At 43.5% G+C, this 21,840-nt stretch overlaps 1 protein-coding gene across 1 annotated transcript in view; it reads left to right on the forward strand.

The window, feature by feature from the left end:
* Positions 1-21,840, forward strand: part of LOC123282371 (serine/threonine-protein phosphatase 2A regulatory subunit B'' subunit beta-like) — a 55,520-nt gene that overhangs the window by 11,045 nt on the left and 22,635 nt on the right. The window contains exon 2 of the mRNA XM_070503366.1: positions 3,004-3,187. Within this exon, the coding sequence (XP_070359467.1) occupies positions 3,004-3,123 (120 nt within the window). The 3' untranslated portion in view covers positions 3,124-3,187. The remainder of the gene's footprint in view (positions 1-3,003; positions 3,188-21,840) is intronic.

Consider the following 21,840-nt stretch of genomic DNA (forward strand, 5'->3'; position numbering starts at 1 on the left):
CGGATCCCAGGCGCAGACCTAGCACCGCTCGTCAAGTCACGCTGAGGCGGCCTCCTTCATATGAAGTAGTAGACGATTGGGACAGATGTTAGCTCAGTAACAGTCTTCCTCACAAAAAATTAAAAAAATGAAAAATGGCCCTCAGTCTTTGTTCCAGAAATCGAGGGGAAAAGTTATCTTCCTCAAAGCGAATCGTGGGCACCCCCAGCAGATCTGTTGAACCGAACCCTCTCCTTCCAAGGAGGCAGCTCTGGGTGTGGCTTCCCCTCCCGCCTGTCCCTGGGCCACGGTGGGTGTGGTTTTGGCTCAGTGCTGCTGTGCAGGGCTGTCACATCAGGACTCAGTGATTCTGACACTGTAACCCAATCCCCGTGGAACAGGACATCCCGGGCTGGGAGGAGGGGGATCAGCCTGTGTCCCTGGGTGCTGACTCGGGCCGAGTCTCGTGAAGGGTGGGCCCGAGGTCATCGTCCAGCCTTTGCTCTGCTCTGAGGCTTAGTCCACAGTGTGGTCCTCGTGCTTCCCACCGTCCATGGCAGATCCACCTCGCTCAGCACAGCCGGCCTGCAATAGGTGCCGGAACCTCAGGGCCGCCCTTTGCAGCCTCTCCTTTCTGATCACCGTGCCGTCCACATCTGCCTCTCGGCTCTCAGCACTGAGGTGACCCTGCGTCAAACCCCTGACTGTTTTATTTGCCCTGTTGTGATCACAGGGCTCATTGTCGTGCGTCTGCAGGCTCTCCCCATAGCCCCCCAGTACAGCAGACTCAGGACAGCAACACCTCTGGACGTGTTGCTGTCGTCTGTGGGTCACGTCAGTGGGGCAGGACAGAAAGCGTTTACAAGTGACTCCTCCTCCTAGTGCTGGAGGGAAAACAGACAGGTGACACAGGGCGTCCCGGGACATGACTGAGGGGACGCGAGGCCGTCCCGAGATGTGACTGAAGGGGACATGGGGCCATGCTGAGACGTGACTGAGGGGATGCGGGGCCACCCTGAGACATGACTGAGGGGGACATGGGCCCCTCCCGAGACGTGAGTGAGGGGGACGAGGGACCGTCCCGGGACGTGAGTGAGGGGATGCAGGGCCGTTCTGAGACGTGACTGAGGGGATGCAGGGCCGTCCCGAGACGTGACTGAGGGGGACGTGGGGCCATCCTGAGACGTGACTGAGGGGACGTGGGGGGCCATCCCAAGACATGAGTGAGGGGGACGTGGGGCCATCCCGAGACGTGACTGAGAGAACATGGGCCGTCCCTGAGATGGACTGATGGACTGAGGAGGACACTAGCCGGTCCCAGAGGCTGCAGCTGGGTGGTGAAGAGGCCCCCGTTGCAGGACGAGATGTGTAGGACACCCGCAGGTTTCAGTGGGGAGCCGTGTTGACTGTGTATCCTGGTGGCAAATTGGTAGTGCTGTTGGTGTCTGGTGTTCCAGCCCCTGGTCCCTGTGGCATGAGGCGGTGGCTGCATGAGCTGTGCTCTGTCACTCGGCCTTGGGGAGGGTGGCTGACATGTGAGTGCCCCGTGGTGCATGGAGGGGACCCCCCACCTGGACGTTCGGGCCTGCTGGCGGTGCCATTCCTCTGGGTAAGAACCACGATGTGCCCGGTCACTGGGCCGGCCCTGAACCCTCTGTGGTGTTTCCTCGGCCTGCTGTGTTGTGTGTGTGTCTCCTGCACGCTCAGGGTCTGCAGGTCCTATGTGGTCCCGTGGTGTCCCGTGTGCATTGGGTTCCCCAGACCTTGTTGAGTTGGGGACCCTCACAGTGCACTCTCCTGACCATCTGCCCACTCCCGGCCCCATCAGCCCCCGTGGCCTCAGGCATTGGGTTTTTGCTGCTCAGTCCAGTCCTTCCCCAGTAGGACGCTGGGCTGTTCCTGCCTCCTGAGACTGTGGCCTCGTGTCCCCAGCCCTAGAGAATGTAGGGTGTAGACCGGAGATGCGTCCATGGGCCAGACTGTGCCTCCCCGTCACTGCCCGTCGAGGCCGACCGGGTGCCTGGTCCTCGGCGGCCGTCTACGACCCGGCTCCCAGGAGCTGTTTCTGGCCCCAGAAGGCCTCTCCTGAGTCAGCAGGGAGATGCTGCTGAGTCCTGCTGGGCGACCGTGCCCACCGTAGTGGGAACAGCGAGCCTCATGGGCTCGGCCTCAGAGGAGATTCAGAGCCTCTCCCCCCTCGGTGCTGCAGACCCGGCCTGGGGCCAACTTTCGGCAGTCATTCCTTAACCGGGTCCACTGAACAGCTCTTTCTGCTTGGGGGCATTTTAAACAACCGTGTTTTATATACAGAGTCCCCCCTTCCGCCTGTAACGACAGCCCCACAGCAGGTCAGCTCCCTGAATCCCCGAGGGCACGTCCCGACACCACTGTGTCTTGGAAAGCATGTCAGGAGGTCAAACTTCTCCGAAGTAGTTGCTGCTGAAGGTGCTGGCTTCACTTGGGGTGGCTCAGCTGCCGTTCTGCCTTCTGGCGAGAAAGAGGCTGCAGGGCCAGATCCTTTCCCGGAGGGCCATCCCAGGTCAGGTGACAGACGTACGTCCCATTCTCCGGGAGGCACACGTGGGAACCAGCGACTGCAGGTGTGGGCCCCAAAGAGAGGCCACACCTGTCCTGGCTGTGAGCGAGCGCCATTGACGGCCCGCCTGGAGGACCCTGACCCCAGGAGGACTGCGGGGCAGGCTCCCCACAAGGACCTGTGCCAGCCTCCCTGGCAGCCTGGGCCGTCAGCTGTCACTGTTGCGGGGTCACACTGAGGCAGGGCTGGGGGAGGCTCAGCAGTGTGGATCAGTGGTATGTGACGCTCTCTTGTGGTGTGTGACCTTTCGGATGCGGGTGGCCTCATGGCTGGAGTTGGCCCCCAGGATTGTCTGGCGTTCTGTGCACATTGGGGTTCCGTGGCCCCGTGCGCTCACTTTGAGAACGGTGCCGCCCCTGTCTGTTACGGGTTCATGTGAGGACGATGTTTCCTGTTCCCAAGTCCTCACCACCTGTCTCATTTCTCAGGTCCAGACAAAGGAGGAGCCCCTGCCACCAGCCAGCAGCCAGAGCATCCCCACCTTCTACTTCCCCCCGAGGCCGTCCGCAGGGGACAGTGAACGTCGATGCCGTCATCGCCAAGATTGAGCGGACCTTCGCCCAGTTTCCGCACGAGAGAGCCACCATGGAGGACATGGGCAAGGTGGCCAAGGTGGGTGCCCTGCGTGCTGCCTCTGGGCAGCACCACGTTCACGGGTTGGTGCTTGTGTTCTGTTTTCAGGATCTGAAACACAGTGGAGACTCTGTATTAACGGTTGTGCCAAATATTGAAGACAGACATGCCTGTGCGTTGTTGCCCTCCCAGATGGAGCAGCGTTCACCTTTGCATTTTTTAAGCAACTGATCCCCTGAGGTCCAGCCTGGCCCTTCCTCTGCGCCCTCCTGCCCCCTGTCTCTCCCTGTGTAGGGTGGGTGCTAGTGGACCCACAGTCCATGCGCAGCAACATGTCGATTTTGAACTTAGCCTAACACATGATCCCCCGTGCATTGTCTCACCATTTGGTTTTGAAATTCGGTGGCATGTCTCCAGGCCATCCATGTTGACATGTGTAGACACATGTAGACGAGCACAATCGTGGTTTCCCACATCGCCTCAGCCGCGTGGGAAGGCTCCCGTGTAGCCGGCGGCTGGCACGGCCCCTCCTGGGTGCTGGCGTTGACGCGTCCCGCTCCCCCATGGATCGGGCTGCCTTGGGCTGTGCTCCTGAGCTCCGCCTTCAGGCCGCATTGGGGTGCTTGTGCTTCCCCTTTGCCCCTGTGCTTCCGGGGTGCTTTCTCTCTCTTTCTTCATCCCCACCCTCCCCTCTGGAATGTCTCTTCCTATTCTGGATGCTGACCCTCCGTCCATGTGTGTTGTGAGCAGGTTCTGTTCCACCTGCTGAATGGTTCACGTGCTTCCTTTTGCTTGCAGTTTTTAGGGCTTGTCCTCTTTTCTTGTTGGAACTGCTTTATTGAGATATAACTCTCGGACCACAGTTCACCCATTTAAAACGTACAACTCAGCACAATGCAGTGTATGCCCGGAGTTGTGCAGCCATCATCGTAGTCAACTGGAGGACATTTTTGTCACCCCCTAAAAGAAACCCTGTACCCTTTAGCTGTCATCCCCCCTCCCCCACCCCCAACTAATCCACTTCCTGTCTCTGTAGGTTCGAGTATCCTGGACATCTTATGTAAACAGATCCATACCATGTGTGGCTTTTTGTGTCTGCCTTCTTTCCCTCAGCACACAGCCAGACCCGGGCGACACTGGGGGCTCGGCTCCAGGCCCCCACAACAAAGTGAATGTCACCATAAAGCAAGTCACACGAATTGTTTGGTTTCCGAGTGCAGATAAAAGTTAGGTTTATGCTATGCTGTAGTCTAAGTGGGTGATAGCATTATGACTAAAGAAAAGTGCATACCCTAATTAAAAAATACCATATTGCTAAAAAATGCTAACCAGCACCTGAGCCTTCAGCAAGTCATCTTCTCTTTGCTGGTGGAGCATCTGGTGAAAAACGCAATAAAGCAAAGCGCGGTAAAGCGAGGAGCAATAAAGGAAGTGCTTTATTGCAAAATAAAGCAAAAATACAAGTGAGCCTGTGTTTTCAAGGTTCGTCTGTATTGGGGCGTGTGTCAGTGGCACGTCCTTTCAGCGTCCCGTTGTGCATTTATCCATTCATCAACTGATGGACGTCTGGGTTGGCCCACCTTTGGGCTGTGGTGCACAGGGCTGCTGGAACACGCGTGTGCGAGTCTTGGTGTGCAGGTGTAGGGTTCTCTCAGATATACACACCTAGGAGTGGAATTGCTGGGACACATGGCGACACCATGTTTAACGCTTTGAGGAGCCACAAGACCATTTCCCAAAGCAGCTGCCCCATTTTGCATTCCCACCGGCAGCGTAGGAGGGTTCCGATCTCTCACACCCTCGCCAGCACTTGTGTCTTGCTGATTGTAGACAGCGTGTCCTAGGGGGCACGAAGTGTCTCCTGGTGGTTTTGACTCGCATTTCCCTGAAGACTGTCATGTTGAGCAGCTTTTCATCTGCTTATTGGCTATTTGTGCATCTTCTTTGTAGAAATGTTTGTTTAGATCCTGTGCCCGTTCTTTAACTGGATTGTCACTTTATTGTCCAATTGTAAGAGTTCTTCATATATTCTAGATTCAAGTCCCTTATCCAATACTTGGTGTGCATTTTTTCCCATTCTCTGAGTTGTTTTTTTTTTTTAATTATATGTACTCAGCACCTGAAAAACTGAGAATTGACCTGAGTCTTTTTTAACCTTTTCTTTTTTGCTGAGGAAGACTGGACCTGAGCTAACATCTGTGCCAGTCTTCCTCTATTTTGGATGTGGGCTGCTGCAACAGCATGGCTTGTTGAGCGGTGTGTAAGTCTGTGCCCAGGATCTGAACCCACCAACACTGGGCCACTGAAGCAGAGTGTGCAAACTTAACTACTGTACCACCAGGCTGACCCCTTTTTTCAGTTTTTGATAGTCTTCCATGATGCCAAAAAGTTTTTGTTTGTTTGATAAAGTTCACTTTATCTGTTTTTTCATTTGTTGCCCGTACTTTTGCCGTCATATCCAAGAAATCATTGCCAGATGCAAGGTCATGAAGATTTGCTTTTGTTTTTTCCTGAGAGTTTCTAGTTTCGGCCTTTACGTCTAGGTCTTTGATCCATTTTGAGTTAATTTTTGAATATAGTGATGCAGCGGTCAAACTCCATTTTTTACGTCTGGAAATCCAGTTGTCTCAGCACCAAGGCTGAAGAGACCATTCTTTCCCCGTCCAGCGGCCCTGGCCCCCTTGTTGAAAATCAGTTCCCCATAAATATGAGGGTTTAGTACTGGATTCTGATTCTAGCCCTTGACCTGTCCTTGTGTCTTTATGCCAGTTCCACCCTGTCTTGATTACTGCTGCTTTGTAGTCGGTTTTGAAATGGGACGTGTGAGTCCCTTCTCAAGCTTGTTTTGGCTCTCCGTGGACCCTTGCAACTCCTTATGGATTTTAGGGTCAGCTTGTCAGTTTCTGCAGAGACGCCAGCTGGGGTTCTGCTGGGCTCGCGTTGACTCTGTAGATCGGTGTGGGGAGTATGGCCGTCTTACTACTGTCTTCTCATCCGTGTACATAGGACGTCTTCCACTCATTTAGGTCTTAGTTTCTTTCGAAGATGTTTTGTAGTTTTCAAGTATAAGTTTTGCACATCTTCTGTTAAATTTGTTCTGAAGCATTTTATTCTTTTTGATGCTATTATAACTGGAATGCTTCTCTGAATTTTATTTTCAGCTTGTTCATTGCAAGTGTATAAAAATGCAATTAATTCCTGTGTACTGATCTTGTATCCTGCAGTCCTCTGAACTCATTTATTCGTTCTAATAGTGTTTTAGCGTATTCCTTAGGATTTTGTGTGTACATGATCATGTTACCTGCGGCTAGAAATAGTTTCGCTTCTTCCTTCCCGGTGTGGATCTGTTATTTCCTCGTCGCGCCCGACTGCTCTGGGAAGAACCTGTAGCGTGGTGTGGTGTTGATGTCCGAGAGTGGAGGTTCTTGATCCTGCCCTTGGGAAAAGCATCCAGTCCTTCACCGCTAAGCATGCTGTGAGCGTGGGTTTTCACAGATACCCTTTATCGGGTTGGGGACCTTCCTTTCCATTCCTGGTTTGGTCAGCGTTTTTATCAAGAAAAGATGTTAGCTTGGTCGGATGCTTTTCCTGTGTCTGTTGAGAGGCCCGTGTGGTTTGGTTCTTTATTCTATGGATGAGGTGCATTACGTGAGTTGGTTTTTCCAATGTTAAACCAACCTTGCGTTCTGGAGCAAATCCCACTTGGCCATCGTGTGTGGTCCTTTTTCTGCGTGGCTGGATTTCACTGGCTGGTATTCTGTGGATGGTTTTTGTGTCCGTATCCAGAAGAGATACTGGCTGGCAGTTTTCCTGTGATTCCTGTGTCTGGTTTTGGTATTAGGGTAACACTGGTCCAAGAGGAAGATCGGAAGTGTCCCCTTCTCTTCTGTTAGAGATCGCCTTTTTAAAGTATGTTTTTAAATTTTGTTTTATAAGTATGTAAAAACGTACATGGTTCCAAGGTCAAAACTCACAAACCAGATATATTCCCATAAGTCCAGAGTCTACCCCTGTCTGTTCAACTCTGCTCTCTTCCTCCCCCATAAGTAACAGTTTTCATAAATTTGGCTTATCCTTTATTTTTTAATATGAGCAAATACCTACAAATATACATCTGTGTATGTACACACATATTTAATTTCTTCCCTTTCTTGGATGAGAAGTAGCACGCTGTTCTATGCTTGGGTGTGTTCTCTCTGAACATTATGGGTGGCGATCACTCCCCATTGGCGAGGTGGCCCTCGCTTTGCATGTTCGTGTGGGAGCATGAAAGTGACCCCACGAGCTGAAACCTGTGTAGCTTTTCTACTTCTTTGGCGGCTTTCTCCGGGCACGGTTGCTGGGCGAGAAGCAGTGGGTGTCTGCTGTGGACAGTTTGGTGAGTTCCAGTGGGCCTGTCAAGCCGTCAGCACAGTCAGCATGATGAGCGTCTCCACTGGCCCCTAAACTCTGCTTCATTCTCATCCCTCCCGCCCCCAGCCCCAGGCTCCCTGTGGTCACTATTGATTAGGGATTTCTAGAATTGTACATAAACTAAATCATACTGCAGATACTTTCATTCTTTTTATGGTGGTAAAATTCACATAAAGTTCCACCAGCATTTTAACCATTTTAAGATGTACAATTCAGGGGCCTTTATTTCATAGACAGTGTTGCACAACCATTACCACTGTCTGGTTCCCGAACATTCACATCCCCCTACAAGGGAATCCCGGGTTCTGTAGCAGTCACTCCCCATTCCCCACGCCCAGCCCCTGGCAACCATGAGTCCCCTTTCTGTCTGTGGATTGGCCTGTTGTGTTTCAAAAAGATCTGGGCAAAAGTTTTGATACAAATGAAAATAAAACCAAACCCACCTTCCCTAAGCGTCATTTTTTAAGAACAGCCAGAGAAGTGTGATGGTTTGGTGCCTAAGCTTCCTTTCCTGCTGAAATTCTCATCCAGCCTGGCACCAACCTGAAGGAAATCACCTCACTCCTCATGCTCATCGCCCTTCCCTCTTGGGACCTGGGACCTTCCTCCCAGGACCTTGGGGTTAGGGGCTAATAATGGAAGTGAAGTCACTTAGAAAACACAGAAAAGCAACTTTAGGAGATATGTCACTTCAGGTAATCTAATCCCATCCATCAAACAAAATCTGCAAGTGTTTGGTGGTGAGGATGTGGTCTATTTTCCAGAAATCACAGACAGCTTATATTGCTTCCTGTGAAAACTTTTTCACCTCCTGTACAAGCTCCCATCCAACCCAAGTACGTTTCTTAAGTAGTCTCAACAGAAAAACTAACCTGAGAATGATTTAACGGGACTTTCAATTCTAAAAGATCCAGTGTCAAACGCTTTATGATCAACTTCCTTTGGCACCGCAGAGCCCACGGCCTCAGCACGCTCTCCCGGCTGCATCCTCTCTCTCATTGCCTTCTTCACAGCAGCGAGGCGACCCCCATCTGCGATCCCAGCATCATCATGTTTTGGTTCACTCGCTATACCCGAGACAACTTTTTCCTACAAAGAGAAATTATGACATTTACTAAAGCAACTCATTACCATCTTATAAGAAAAATGAATAAAGCATGCCTAAAATATTTCACACATCCATCTTATGCTTATCAAGTTCCTAGTATGTGCTAAACATGCTGGGGGTCAAAGGTAAAGGACAAAGTTCCTGCCCTCAAGGAGTTAGTTGTGGTTGTCGTTTAATGTAAACAAAGATAGGACCCTTCAACATGTCTAAAAACTGATGGAAAAGAGAGAACAAGGCTAAGTGATGGGATGAGAGGTCAATGACTAAGAGATCTGGGGGAATGGTTCCAAAGTACAGATAAAAGATTAGTTTGATTTTAACTGTTCAGTAGTCTTAACGGTGGCCTATAAAATAATGTAGGAGAGAAACACTGGTGGTAAGGGGCAGAATTACAAGGCTCCGACATAATGCTGTCTTGACACAGCCGTTATCTGCGTCACTGATGGTGTTATGTCCCCAGGACTAAACACCCGATAAGAAATCGCACGGCAGGTCCAAATGTCCCAGCATCCTTCCTGTTTAACAGACTTGAAATTCATTCAATCAATCTCGTCACTGTCCTCAGGGCCTTTGTCATTAGTAAGACATTACTAACGTCTTACTAAGACATTACTTCATTAGTAAAATAAGGAGACTTCATTAGTAAAACAATCCTACAATAATCCTTTAATACTCTAACATCTTAAACTCCTAAGACAGAATTCAAAACAGAGTTTTTATTTGGATTACACAGCATAATAAAGTACCAGTTTAGAAACCTGATTTTACAACCAGAGGCATTTTTCTAAAATCTAAAAGAAAAAGTGGCAGGGCTCCAAGCTGGCTTGAGAAGTAGCAATTCTGAACCAAAAGCTTGGAGTTAAAATATTTTGGGAAAAAAATTAGTACTAATAGATAAGAATGGAATCTATCATGTCAACAAAGCCAATTTTACAGAGAAAATAGGAAATTTTACATGATAAAATTTGGGAAGAAGAGAGAGAGTCTAAGAGTCATTGTTCCTCTTTTCTACTTAAAAAGTTCTTTCATTTTGAAATATATCACGCACAAGAGTATAGAAAGCAGAGATGGCATAACCTGTGGGTTAAGAACATGGGTTCTGGAATGAGAAACCCAGCTCCACCCTGGGCACGTGCTCGAGTCTTCCTGGCCTCAGATTCCCCACCCGGGGATAACGGCACCCACCTCACAGGACTGTTGTGAGGATTAACTGAGTCAATGTGTGTGAGGGCCTGGGAAGCATAGTTGGCACATTATATAAATTATGTACTACTGCTATTATTACTGCAAAACAATGTATAGGTACAGTTTAAAGAATAAAACACACTGGTACATACCGTTACTTAGCAACTCAGAAGCTCTCAGGAGGACCAAATCCAATCTCAGCCCCACCTCCCCCGCCAGAAATAACCATCCTGAATTTTGTGTTGACCTTTCCTCACTCTTTCAAGACAATCAGGACATTGTAATAGATGACACGTTTTGTGAAATGAAAAACCTGAAGCTAAATGTTTCTAAAGCTTAAATTCATTAAAGTAAAAGTCTATATTAGAAATCCACAAATTTACCTGAAACACATCTTTGCTCGTATTGCTGGCTTTCTCCCATCCACACTCCTCAAGTATGGTCAGATTGTTGAATTTCTGGCGTAGATCCTGTATCTGTTAATAAATGAAGCACAAGTTTATCAGATTAATGCTAACCATATTAAATTTACAAATTAATGCATAAAAGCTTCAAACAAATTGACAACGACTTGGACTGGTGACATAAAATTAGACTGTCATTGTCAATTTTGTATTCAAATGAATTCTTATGGTAAAATTGTTCATTGTTATTTTATGTTAAAAATCTACATAAAGGATGTCATATGTGAATAACTCCCAAACTATTTTGATGACTAAAATGGTAGGAGAGATATCCTAAATTATACAGTGTGAACACAATCTCTCCGTTTTTTTTTTGTTTTTTTGTTTTTTTTTTACAGTTTATTTATCCCTTCTCCTACTGAGGAGCATATCCATTGCTTCCAAGTCTTGGCAATTATGAACAATGCTGCTATAAACATCTGTGCACATGTTTGTCTGGACACAGGTTTTCAGCTCATTTGGGCAAACACCAAGGAGCGTGACTGCAGCATCGTATGGTAAGACTCTGTTTAGTTTTGTAAGAAACTGCCAAACTGTCTTCCAAAGTGGCTGCACCATTTTGCACCCCCACCAGCTATGAATGAGTGCTCCTGTTGCTCCACATCCTCACCAACATCCGGTGCTGTCAGCGGTTTGGATCTTTGCCATTCTAATAAGTGTGTACTAGTGTCTCATTTTACTTTTAACTGGCAATTCTCTAAGGGCATATGATGTTGAGCATCTTATCTTTTCATACACTTACTTGCCATCCATCTGTCTTCTTTGATCAAGTGTCTGTCTGTTCAGTTCTTTTGTCCATTTTTAAATCAGGTTGCTTGTTTTATCATTGTTGAGTTTTAAGAGTTCTTTGTATATTTTAGAAAACAGTCCTTTATCAGATAGGTCTTTTGCAAAAGTTTCCCCTAGTCTGTAGCTTGCCTTCTCTTTCTCTTGACATAATCTCATTTTATTTTCATTTTTATTGTTTTGGTGAGGAAGATCGGCCCTAACATCTGTTACCAATCCTCTTCTTTTTTCGCTTGAGGAAGACTGGCCCTGAGCTAACATCTGTGCCAGTCTTCCTCTATTTTGTACGTGGGTCACCACCACAACATGGCTTGATGAGTGGTGTAGGTCCATGCCTGGGATCAGAACCCGCAAACCCTGGGGCAATGAAGTGGAGTGTGCCAAATTTAACCACTATACCACTGGGCTGACCCTGGCACAATCTCATTTTAAAGGATTCAAATAATATACATACTAGCAGGATGGGAATGTATGATCCCATCCTTCTGGTATTTCCAATCTCCTCAAAGTGGTAACCACTGTCAACAGTTGGGTAAATATGCTTTGAGTCTCCGTTTATACAAATAGGTACTCTATTTGCATTTATACAAATAGGTACTCTATTTGCATTTATACAAATAGGTACTCTCAATCTCCCTTTCTCAAAAAAATTTAAATGTCAAAAAGACTCAGGATTACACTTATGACCAATTGATTTTCAACAAAAGTGCCAATGCAATTCAGTGAGGAAAAGATAGTTTTTTCCAACAAACAGGACTGAGAAAAGTGGATATCTGCAAGAAAAAATATGAATTTGGGCTCTTTCCTACACCATACACAAAAATGAACTCCAGAGCCAGCCCTGATAACCTAGTGGTCAAAGTTCAGTATGCTGTGCTTTGACAGCCCAAGTTCAGTTCCTGGGTGTGGAACCACATGACTTGTCTAGCAGTAGCCATGCTGTGGTGGCAGCTCACACAGAAGAACTAGTAGGACTTACAACTAGAATACACAATTATGTACCAGGGCTTTGGGGAGGAAAAAAAAGAGAGGAAGACTGGCAACAGATTTGCTCAGGGCAAATCTTTCCTAGCAAAAAATAATTAATCACAACTTAATTTTTTTAAAAAATGAACTCCAATTGTTCACAGACCTAAGTGAAAGAGATAAAGCTTTTAGAAGTAAACATAAGATAAAATCTTTGTGACCTATGGTTAGGCAAAAAGAGTTCTTGGAAATAATGCCAAAATCACAACATTAAAAAAATTGATAAACTGAACTTCATCAAAATTAAAAACAGCTGTGTTCCAAAAGATACCATTAAGAAAATTAAAGAACAAGCCACAAACTGGGAGGAAATATTTGCAAATATTTCTGATAAAGGACTTGTATCCAGAATATACAAAGAACACTTACAACTCAATAATAAAAAGACAGACCCAATTAAAAATGGGCAAAAAGATTTGAATAGATATTTCACCGAAGACGACATACAAATGTCTAATAATAAGCACATGAAAAGATGCTGATCATCATTACTCATTAGGGAAATGCAAATCAAATCTACAATATGACAGTTCACACCCCACAGGATGGCCGATACTAAGAGAGACAGGAGCAAGCACTGGTGAGGATGCGGAGCAACAGGAGCTCTCACACACTGCTGGCGGGCACGTGAAAGGGTGTAATCAATTTGGAAAGCAGTTTGGCAGTTTCTTAAATAGTTAAACAGAAATTTACCACATGATCCAGCCATATCTACCCAAGTGAAAGAAAACATGCCCACATGAAGATTTGTAAGTGAATATTCATAGATTATTCGTAATCGTCAAATAGTGGAAATGTCCATCAACTGGACGATACAGACTGATGTCTCCATGAACCGCTACTCAGCCATGAAAGGAACAAAGTACAGGCATGTGCTGCAACATGGAGGAACCCCAGAGACACCACGCCGAGGGAAAGAAGCCACATACAAAAGACCACATATTGGGTGATTCTTAGAATGAAACGTTCAGAAAAAGCAAATCTACAGAGACAGTAAGGAGACTCGTGGTTGCTTGGGACTGGGAGTGGCAATGGGAACTGACTGAAAACAGGCAAGAGGCATCTTTCTGTGGTGAGGAAAACGTTCTAAGTTTGGATTGCAGCGACGGTTGCACAACTCTGTAAATTTACTAAACATCATTGACTTTTACACTTAGAATGGGCAGATTTTATCATATGTAGATTGTTTATCCTCAGTATAGCTCTTTAAAATAAATAAAAGCCCCAGGAGCCAACTTGAAGAGGCTCCCACTGGCCAAAACTGGGAAATGAGCATCACTAAAGATAATGACTGTAAAAGATGCCAACACAAATACTTTTAAATCCATAAAATAATTATGATACTAAGAAAGACAAAATTAATTGGTCACCATTGAAGGATGCTAGTGAACCAACTCATTATTATGTCAACTGGTCATAAAGTGACTCCATAAACACTATTCACTTCTGCGCCATATAATTACCAGAATATTGTGTTTCTTCACATTTTTCTCTAGACTTCATCATTGCTTTGCTTTTTGTTTGCTTAGTTTTTTAATGTATCTATCATCAATTTGCCTCTAAAGTCTGCACAGTATGTATAAATTCCCTCTTAATACAACTAGAAAAGCAAACCACTCGGGTATTCTGTTCCGTTCAGCCTCAGAGACAGTATCTCGCCGAGCCCCAGCCTCCTGCTCCAGTCTGAACAGCTGCTTCCTAAGCCTGCTGCTCACCCTCTTTACTCACCTCAGCCACAATTCCCTTAGACTTTTTGGGGATCTGTCCCAGCTCCTTCCCCTTTCTTGGCTTACTCCCTCATTTTTGTGAGGGCCGTTCTCAGTTTCCTGAGAAAGGGTGCCTGGGAGGTAAAATTTCAGACTGTGTGTGTCTGAAACATGCCTTTCCACCCTCAAGCGTGACTGGCTGGGTATACAACACCAGGCTGAGTGTTATTTTCCCCGAGAAGTTCGAGGGCCTTGTTCTCCCAGCTTTCGATGTCGCTGTTGAGAAATCTAGGGATATTCTGATTTTTGACCTTTTGTATGAAACTTGTTTTTGCTCTCTGGAAGTTTCTAGATGTTTCTCCTCATCCCAAGAGTTGTACAATTATATTTCATTGTGCATTGGTGTGTGTCTACACTGACATACAGTGCTAGGCACTCAATGGGCTCCTTCAATCTGGAATTCAGGTCCTCCAGTTCCAGGAAAATGTCAAACTATTTCATTGATCATTTCCTCTCCACTATTTTTTCTGTTCTCTTTTTCTGGAATCCCTGTTATTTGGATATTATACTTCCTAGACTGGTCCCCTTAATATTCTTATCTAGTCTCTCCTCTTTTATCTCTCTCTTTTTGCTCTAATTTATGGGAGATCTCAGCTTCATATTCCATCTTTCTAGTGAATCTTACATTTCTGCTCATATAGTTTTTAACTTCAAAGAGCTCTTGTTGTCGTTCTCTGAATGTTCTTTTTTGCATAGCTGTTCTCATTTGGCAGAAAAAATGCCTGGTCTCTTTGAGCATATTAACACTTGCTTTTAAAGTTCTTTCTCCTGGATCAGCCCATGGCCTCATCCAGACAGCTTCCTTCCTGTGCTGCTGCGGCCCCTTCTTCCAGGTTTCGGGCTGTCTGCAAATGTCTCATGGTTCTTGGCCACTGGTTCTTGAATTAGTATTTTATATGCTTATTTCTAAAATAAGCTCAAAAAGCTAGAAATTGTCATCTCCCTACCTTCACTGATTTTCCTAGTAACGGCCTCTATCAGCGCTTTCTACACCAGATTGGTATGAGGGCTATGTCTGACTCTGATAAAACTATAAACTCCTCTGGGGTAGAGAATGTGCCTATTTGTCAGCTCCTCATACAACGCCTGACACACAGCAGGGACAATAACTGCTCGATGGACCCAGCTACTGAAGACTCGTCCTCATTTTCGCACACATGGAATCATCACAGACTAGGCAACAGCTGAATAGAATCTCAATTTCCAACCCATATAGAAATTACCCTGACAGTATGCAGGAGGAGGGGACAGCAGCCATAAAATTTAGACAGTGCTTTACAGTTTGTAAAGGGGCTAATATCTCCTTTAATATTACAGATACCTAAGCAGCCTCTACTACTCCCATTTTACTACTGTTACCTCACTTCCAAAAACATGCGACTCGAAAGTTAAGCCATTCCAAATCCTGGCCACATACCTGAAGGCTGGCCATGTTCCAGAACCCATCCAGGTCTGCACAGGTGGTATCCTTTTTGCCTCATTTGTATTCCAAATTGTCCACCAGTTCTTCAAACCGTTTGAATATTTCTGCCTTAAGGAGTCTTTTTTGACCAACTGCGAGGGGAATAAGATCTTCTGCTAAGGAAAAGATGAGATTTTTAAAAGCTAGAGAACAAAACAGGACCTTGATTGCAAGTCAGCCAGCTGATAAGACGACCTCACCCCAAATATCCTGGGGCTTCCAGAATCAAACTCTTACCTTAAAGCAAAACAAAAAAACATCGACTACAAAACTTTGTCATACAAATACTGAGCATTAACTGTCTGCTTCTGTTCCCACTAAAACGTAGCAATATTCATTCTCATATATGTTGCTACATAGTAAACAGCATTCTGCTCACCTTGTATTTTACAAGAATTCAACCTCAAACAACTCACTGTACATCAGCATCTAAGGACTTCACACAGCACACAAATGATTTTTTCTAAAAAGCTTCTCCAAATAAGATTAAGGAAATATCAGAAAATTTGTTCCATATTTATTTAGGTCATTTTCATTCAGAAAATATTTTGCATAATTAAACAATACTAGATATAGATGTCACTCAAAAAGTCATAAAAAATCTAACAATAAATAGGCAAACGTTTAACTCCCAGGAATGATTGCTAACATTCTAATTACTTACACCTTATAAGTCATCTACCATTTTAGCACAGAGATACTAGTGAACGTATGTTGAGAAATGAAAAGTCTTGCTATTTTGATTAACAAAACTATAAAGTTCGGCAACACTAGATTTTTGTTTCAGATAAATGTAGACATATTAAAATAAACAATGCAGAGCCACCCTGGTGGCCAAGTGGTTGGGTCCATGCACTCACCTTCAGCAGCCCAGGGTTCACTGGTTCAGATCCTGGGCCCAGACCTACACACCGCTCATCAGGCCATGCTGTGCTGGCATCCCACGCAGAAGAACTAGAATGACCTACAACTAGGATATACAGCTATTATGTCAGGGCTTTGGGGAGAGGGAAAAAAAGGAGGAAGACTGGCAACAGATGTTAGCTCAGGGCCGATCTTCCTAAAAAGAATAAATACATAAATAAAATAAAATAAACAAAGCTAAGACAAAAAACATAAATGTTCCCTCCCCTTTGTTTGGAATCTATACTTCAAGCTTCCTTTCCCACTCAAGGCAGTCGGTCAATATTAATTCCTCTCTTTCATATCAGAGAATCTTTCTAAAATTATGACATGTTTCAGCTTTACAAATGTTTCTCATACTAATATCTAAGTATTAGCAATATGACACTTATACAATAGCGATTTTCCAGAGCTGATGCTTATTTTATGAACTGTGATATATTAAAATCCATAAATACAAGTTGATATCCTATACATGTCCATCTTTCTACACCTAAAACTTACGTGGATGGTTAATGCCAAGAGCAACTTTCCAAGCTAATATTTCTAGTTCTTTCCGTTCTCATTTATCAGAGATGAAACAGAAAGAACCAGACATGCCTGAGTTCTGTCTTTACTTCTGGTATTGCCCATGGAACTGAGACCAACCCAACTGCCCAGAGTAAGTTGAAGCTAAACCCTGTAAGACTGGAATTACAGTGTCAGGGCCTCACAGATTCTAATTAGTAGGCTTTGCTTGTCCAAGGGCGGTAGTTCTCAACACTGGTCAATTTTGCCCCCCAGGGGACATCTGGCAGTGTCTAGAGCACCTTTGTCACAAACCAGAGGAGTGCTACTGGTCTGGGACGTTACACAACATCCTGCGATGCAGAGGACGGCCCCACAACAAGAATTATCCAATCTGAAATGTCAGTAGTGCAAGTTGAGAAACCCCGGCCCAAGATAAATTGAATCTGTCTCTTTATAAAAAGCATCTTAGCAGGAGAAACTGAGGATAGTTTTTTTTCTTAGAAGAAAAAATTAGCTGTTTATATCTAATGAAAACTTAATTAATGAGAAAGGAGACTTGTCTTAGATCCGACATTATTTAGTTGGGTAAATTGCTTATTATCTCAATGTCTCAGTCCAACAACACGGTGGACTAGCTCATCTCTAAAATCCCTTACAATCATAAAACCTTACGTTCTACAAACAGCTGAAGTGGCTCTGAAATATACTCATTCATAATAGAACAAATGAGTATTAAAAGTATAGGAAGATAATATTTCTCCTCTATTTGATTGTCAAAGCCCAAAAAAGTGGTTAGTACTGTATTGGAAAAGATGTGAGAATCTCCTTGCTACATTCACTCAAGAACATAGTATGTCATCATTTCCTGTGTGATGTGGAGCGTTGGGGCCTTTCTCCAGATGCAGTCCTCTGATCTGTGTCCAAGGCATTTAGGTGACATGGCTTTTAGGTTCCCAAACAGGAACTCTAATTTTCAGTCTTCATAGTTGGAGAAACATAATCCTATCTTATGATTTAGTGGGCCAAGGAGCCTACCATCATCTCCCTCTATCCTTCTTTTGTAAAATAAACATTAACTTAGTTTCTTTGTTTGAAAAAAAAGGTATGATAAAATAGGAACTCCCATATTTTGCTGAGGGAATGTAAATTGAGGTCTTTATTTATTTGCACAGGAGAGGATTGAAAAGCATCCAGGCTTGTTTTTTGCAGGCTTGACAGTAATACTACCAGACTGAACTCAATGGAAACAACCAGCAACAGGGACCTACTAAGTAAATCGTGGTGTAGCCATACAATTGGATACCATGCGGCCATTAAAACACACACAAAAACAGCATGAGAAAGTTCTTAAAGGACTAAAATGGAATATCTCCTACATTTAACATTAAATGAAAACAGAATAGTATGCTACTGTTTACATTTAAAAAAAGTTTATCTACATATGCATTATGTATCTCTGGAAGAATTCACAAGAAATGAATAACACTTGCCTCTGTGGAAGGTTCGAACTGTAGGGTTGGGAGCAGAGTTGGAAAAAAGGCTTCTCACTTGTACCTCTTTCTATCTTTTAAGTTAGCAACCACATGAATATACTAGCCATTGAAAAAGATTTTTAATTTAAAAGATAAATAAAAATCACTCAAGGTCAGTTTCCTCCTAATTCATCTACGTATTATATTAAGGTTAAAATAGTTTAATTTTGGTTTTAAATGTCTAGACATTAATACAAAATGCTTACACTGGGAACAAACGCACAGACCTGAAATGCAGCACATGTCGCTGCTGAGATGTCTGATCCTCCTTTATTTCAAGTGATGGGACTTCTTTTATTGGAAAGCCATGTAAATTTTCAGTAGTAGTTTCATTTTTATTTAAGACACGATCTATAGATTAAAGAAAACATTACATATACATTTCAAAGCAGCAACTCCTATAACGACATCCCCCACAAGACAAATTTCTTAAATCCTTCAATTTTTTCAACATTGAAATTTAAAATTGTAAATAAATTTAAAATTTAAATAAAATTTTATTTCTGCCTCAAAGATTTCATTCATCAGATCTCCTTTTACAGTGTCTCTCAATGTTCTTCATCTCTTGAAATTTACATTTCGGTCCCCCTCTCAGTCTGCAGTCCTCATTCCAGCTCTGTTTCCAGATAGCCCTCCCCATGCTTTTCCGTCTCTTCTGACCCTGAGATCACACCCTGAGCTACATGGTGAGACACATGGTGGAAAAGACTCTAAACGATCTCTGATAAACCATAACCCAGAGAAACAAGTAAAAAATTCATGAAAATACCATACCTGTGCTCCCAACTGTCAGAGAACTCAAAGGACGGCGTAATTCGTCGGAATCTTGATGTACTGAAGTTTCACTTTTGTGTGCCAACATTTCTTTTGTTACTTCTGGAGCCTCATCACTAAGCAAGAGCAAAAATACACTTCGTAAAACATGAACCCATACATCTCACTGAAGGATTTCAAAATTATGTTGTTTTTTAAAAACATGGGATAAAATAGAAATATGTTTCTGTTTTTTAAAACATGTCTAATCTAGAGGGAAAAACCGTAAACACCTCCAGCGGGAAGGCCCGTCTCTGCCCCCTGTGATGAGATCCACAGATGCAAAGCCCTCTCAACCGGACATACACACTTAGGAGTCTCAGATGCCGCAGAGCAGTTCTCGGTCAATCTGCCGCCAGCCAGCCTTTGGAAAGCAACCTTGCCATTTCTTGTAAAGATTCAAACTGATTTTTTCTCCCCACTTTACAAGTTAATCATTTTGTCTTTTGAGATAGCTTTTATAAAGTAGTACTCAGTAAAAAAAACACAAACAAAAAAATCCAAACCATGTCTGAGCTGCAGTATAGCAATTTCTTCTTTCTAAAAATTTATTTCTAAGTGTTGCAATTAAGTCACTTCTTAAAAGCAAAAAAAAGCAAATTGAATCGTGAAAATAATAATGCACACAAAATATCAAATCTGACAAATACATTATTGTATCCTTCTGAAAAATTTTTTGGAAAGGTCAAATTTTCATGATTTATAGTGAACATAGTTTACTAACTAAATAACTTAAAAAGCACAGGCCAAATTTAAGAAAGGCATTCGTTCTCCATGTCAGCAAGGAATTCATTCATAACATCTCATTCTGTCACTGGCTGTCAAAGTAGCGGTGCTTGTTGGAGTCTAGGTGTTACGTCATAGCTCTTCAGACCATCTGGTGGCCGAAACAGAAAATCTACTGGTGCGAAGGATGGCCTCCCTTTCACTTCTGCAGGATTTGTCTCAGGTAACTTTTCCACTTTGGATAAGACTCCATCTGGATCCCTTCCGTTTGTCACACTGGTTTGTGATTCCAAAGTATTTACTTCGCTATCAACTTTAAAAGACATGACCTGGATGTGAATAAACAGAATAGAGTGAGAGTCTCTCTTCTTGGGATATATTCCACCAATTTTTTAGGCCCGAAAATGTGAAAGTTAAGAGATATGTCCCACGTACATAATTTAAGAAACAAAAACAAATACAATTAAATGTTTACATGGAGTCAGAAGACCAGCTACATAAACCATTGCTATGGTCCAGAAAGAGGGAGAACCAATCCATATTAAAAAAACTATATAATAGGTTTTAGGTATTACCAAAAATTAAAATATATGAAAACTAAGGTGGAAAAATTCTCTCACCTAACAAATACGTATCTTTTTACTTAAATTATGTTGATAATTACAAAGGTTTGAGAATCAGAAATCCAATGTTTATTGGATTACCAGTATTGTCAAGGACAAAATCTTTAATAACTTTGGATTATTATAAATAAGTTTATCATATGAGCAAAACTATTTTTCAATGTGGCACAGTAAGATTAACCATATAAAATGTGAAGCGTATTTTCTTTTTCAAGTCAATTTGTTATTTGGTAGTTTTTTTTACTGTAATATAATTGGCATACAACATTACATTAGTTTCAGGTATACAACATGATTCAATATTTGTATATTGTGCAATGATCACCCCAGTTAGTCTAGTTAACATCCATCACCATGCACAGTTACAAATTTTGTTTTCTTGTGATGAGAACTTTTAAGATCTACTCTTAGCAACTTTCAAATATACAATATTATTAACTGTAGTCACCATGCAGTACATTACATTCTCTACTTACTTATTTTATAACTGGAAGTTTGTACCTTTCAACCACCTTTGCCAATTTAATCCACTCATTTCAACATAATTTTTAGAGGTTTCTACGTTTCTGAGTTTTAATGAGATACGTATTTCTACCCGGACTAGAGTTTAAGGGTAACACTGTGCTTGAGGCCTGTGTGGCTGCAAAGGTAGACACTAGCGATAATCCTTAAGGAGAAAACCAACCTTGAGGGAGGAGCTGTGAGGTCCAGCTGCTCGCCTGTGAAGATCACCCTGTACTGCCTTCCTTGGAGGATCTATGTCTGATTTTTGGTAAGAACCTAGCCAGGTTTCTTACACTTTGGCATAACTTTGTTTTTTTTTTTTAAGGCTAAGGAATTATAGCATGGATTATAAATTAAGGGATTGGGTCCTCGAAATGGTGGCTCTTTTTGAAGACTCTACCAGGCACTATGCTAGATGCTGTCAGAAACGTCAGGTGATTTCATTCTTGAAACTACTCTGTGTAGATATTACATGTTACAGCTGGGAGAACAAACTCATAGCTTCCCCAAGATTATATAGCCAATTGGAAGCGAGACAATAGGCAAACTCAGGCCTAGCTGAATCCAGAGTCAACGCATTTCACCCACTGCACCCATCTCCTAGCCGATGCTCACATGAAGGTTTCCGTCAGCTGTGTTTTTATTTTCTCTCTTCTGTTAACCAAACTACACATTCTCTACCTATAAGGTTTTAAAGATGAGACACCTCACAAACCATAACAGTCAACCCTCTTGACGCTTCCTTGTGCTTCAAGAGGTTTTCACACACGTGGAGGTTAACCTCTTGAAGCAGTTTTGTAAGCTTAATTTCAGCTTCATGAAAATAAAAATGAGATTTTCCAAATGTCTAGAAATAAACAGATACTTATAC

This window comes from Equus asinus, unplaced genomic scaffold (genome assembly GCF_041296235.1).
Source record: "Equus asinus isolate D_3611 breed Donkey unplaced genomic scaffold, EquAss-T2T_v2 contig_1, whole genome shotgun sequence".
NCBI classification, from domain to species: domain Eukaryota; kingdom Metazoa; phylum Chordata; class Mammalia; order Perissodactyla; family Equidae; genus Equus; species Equus asinus.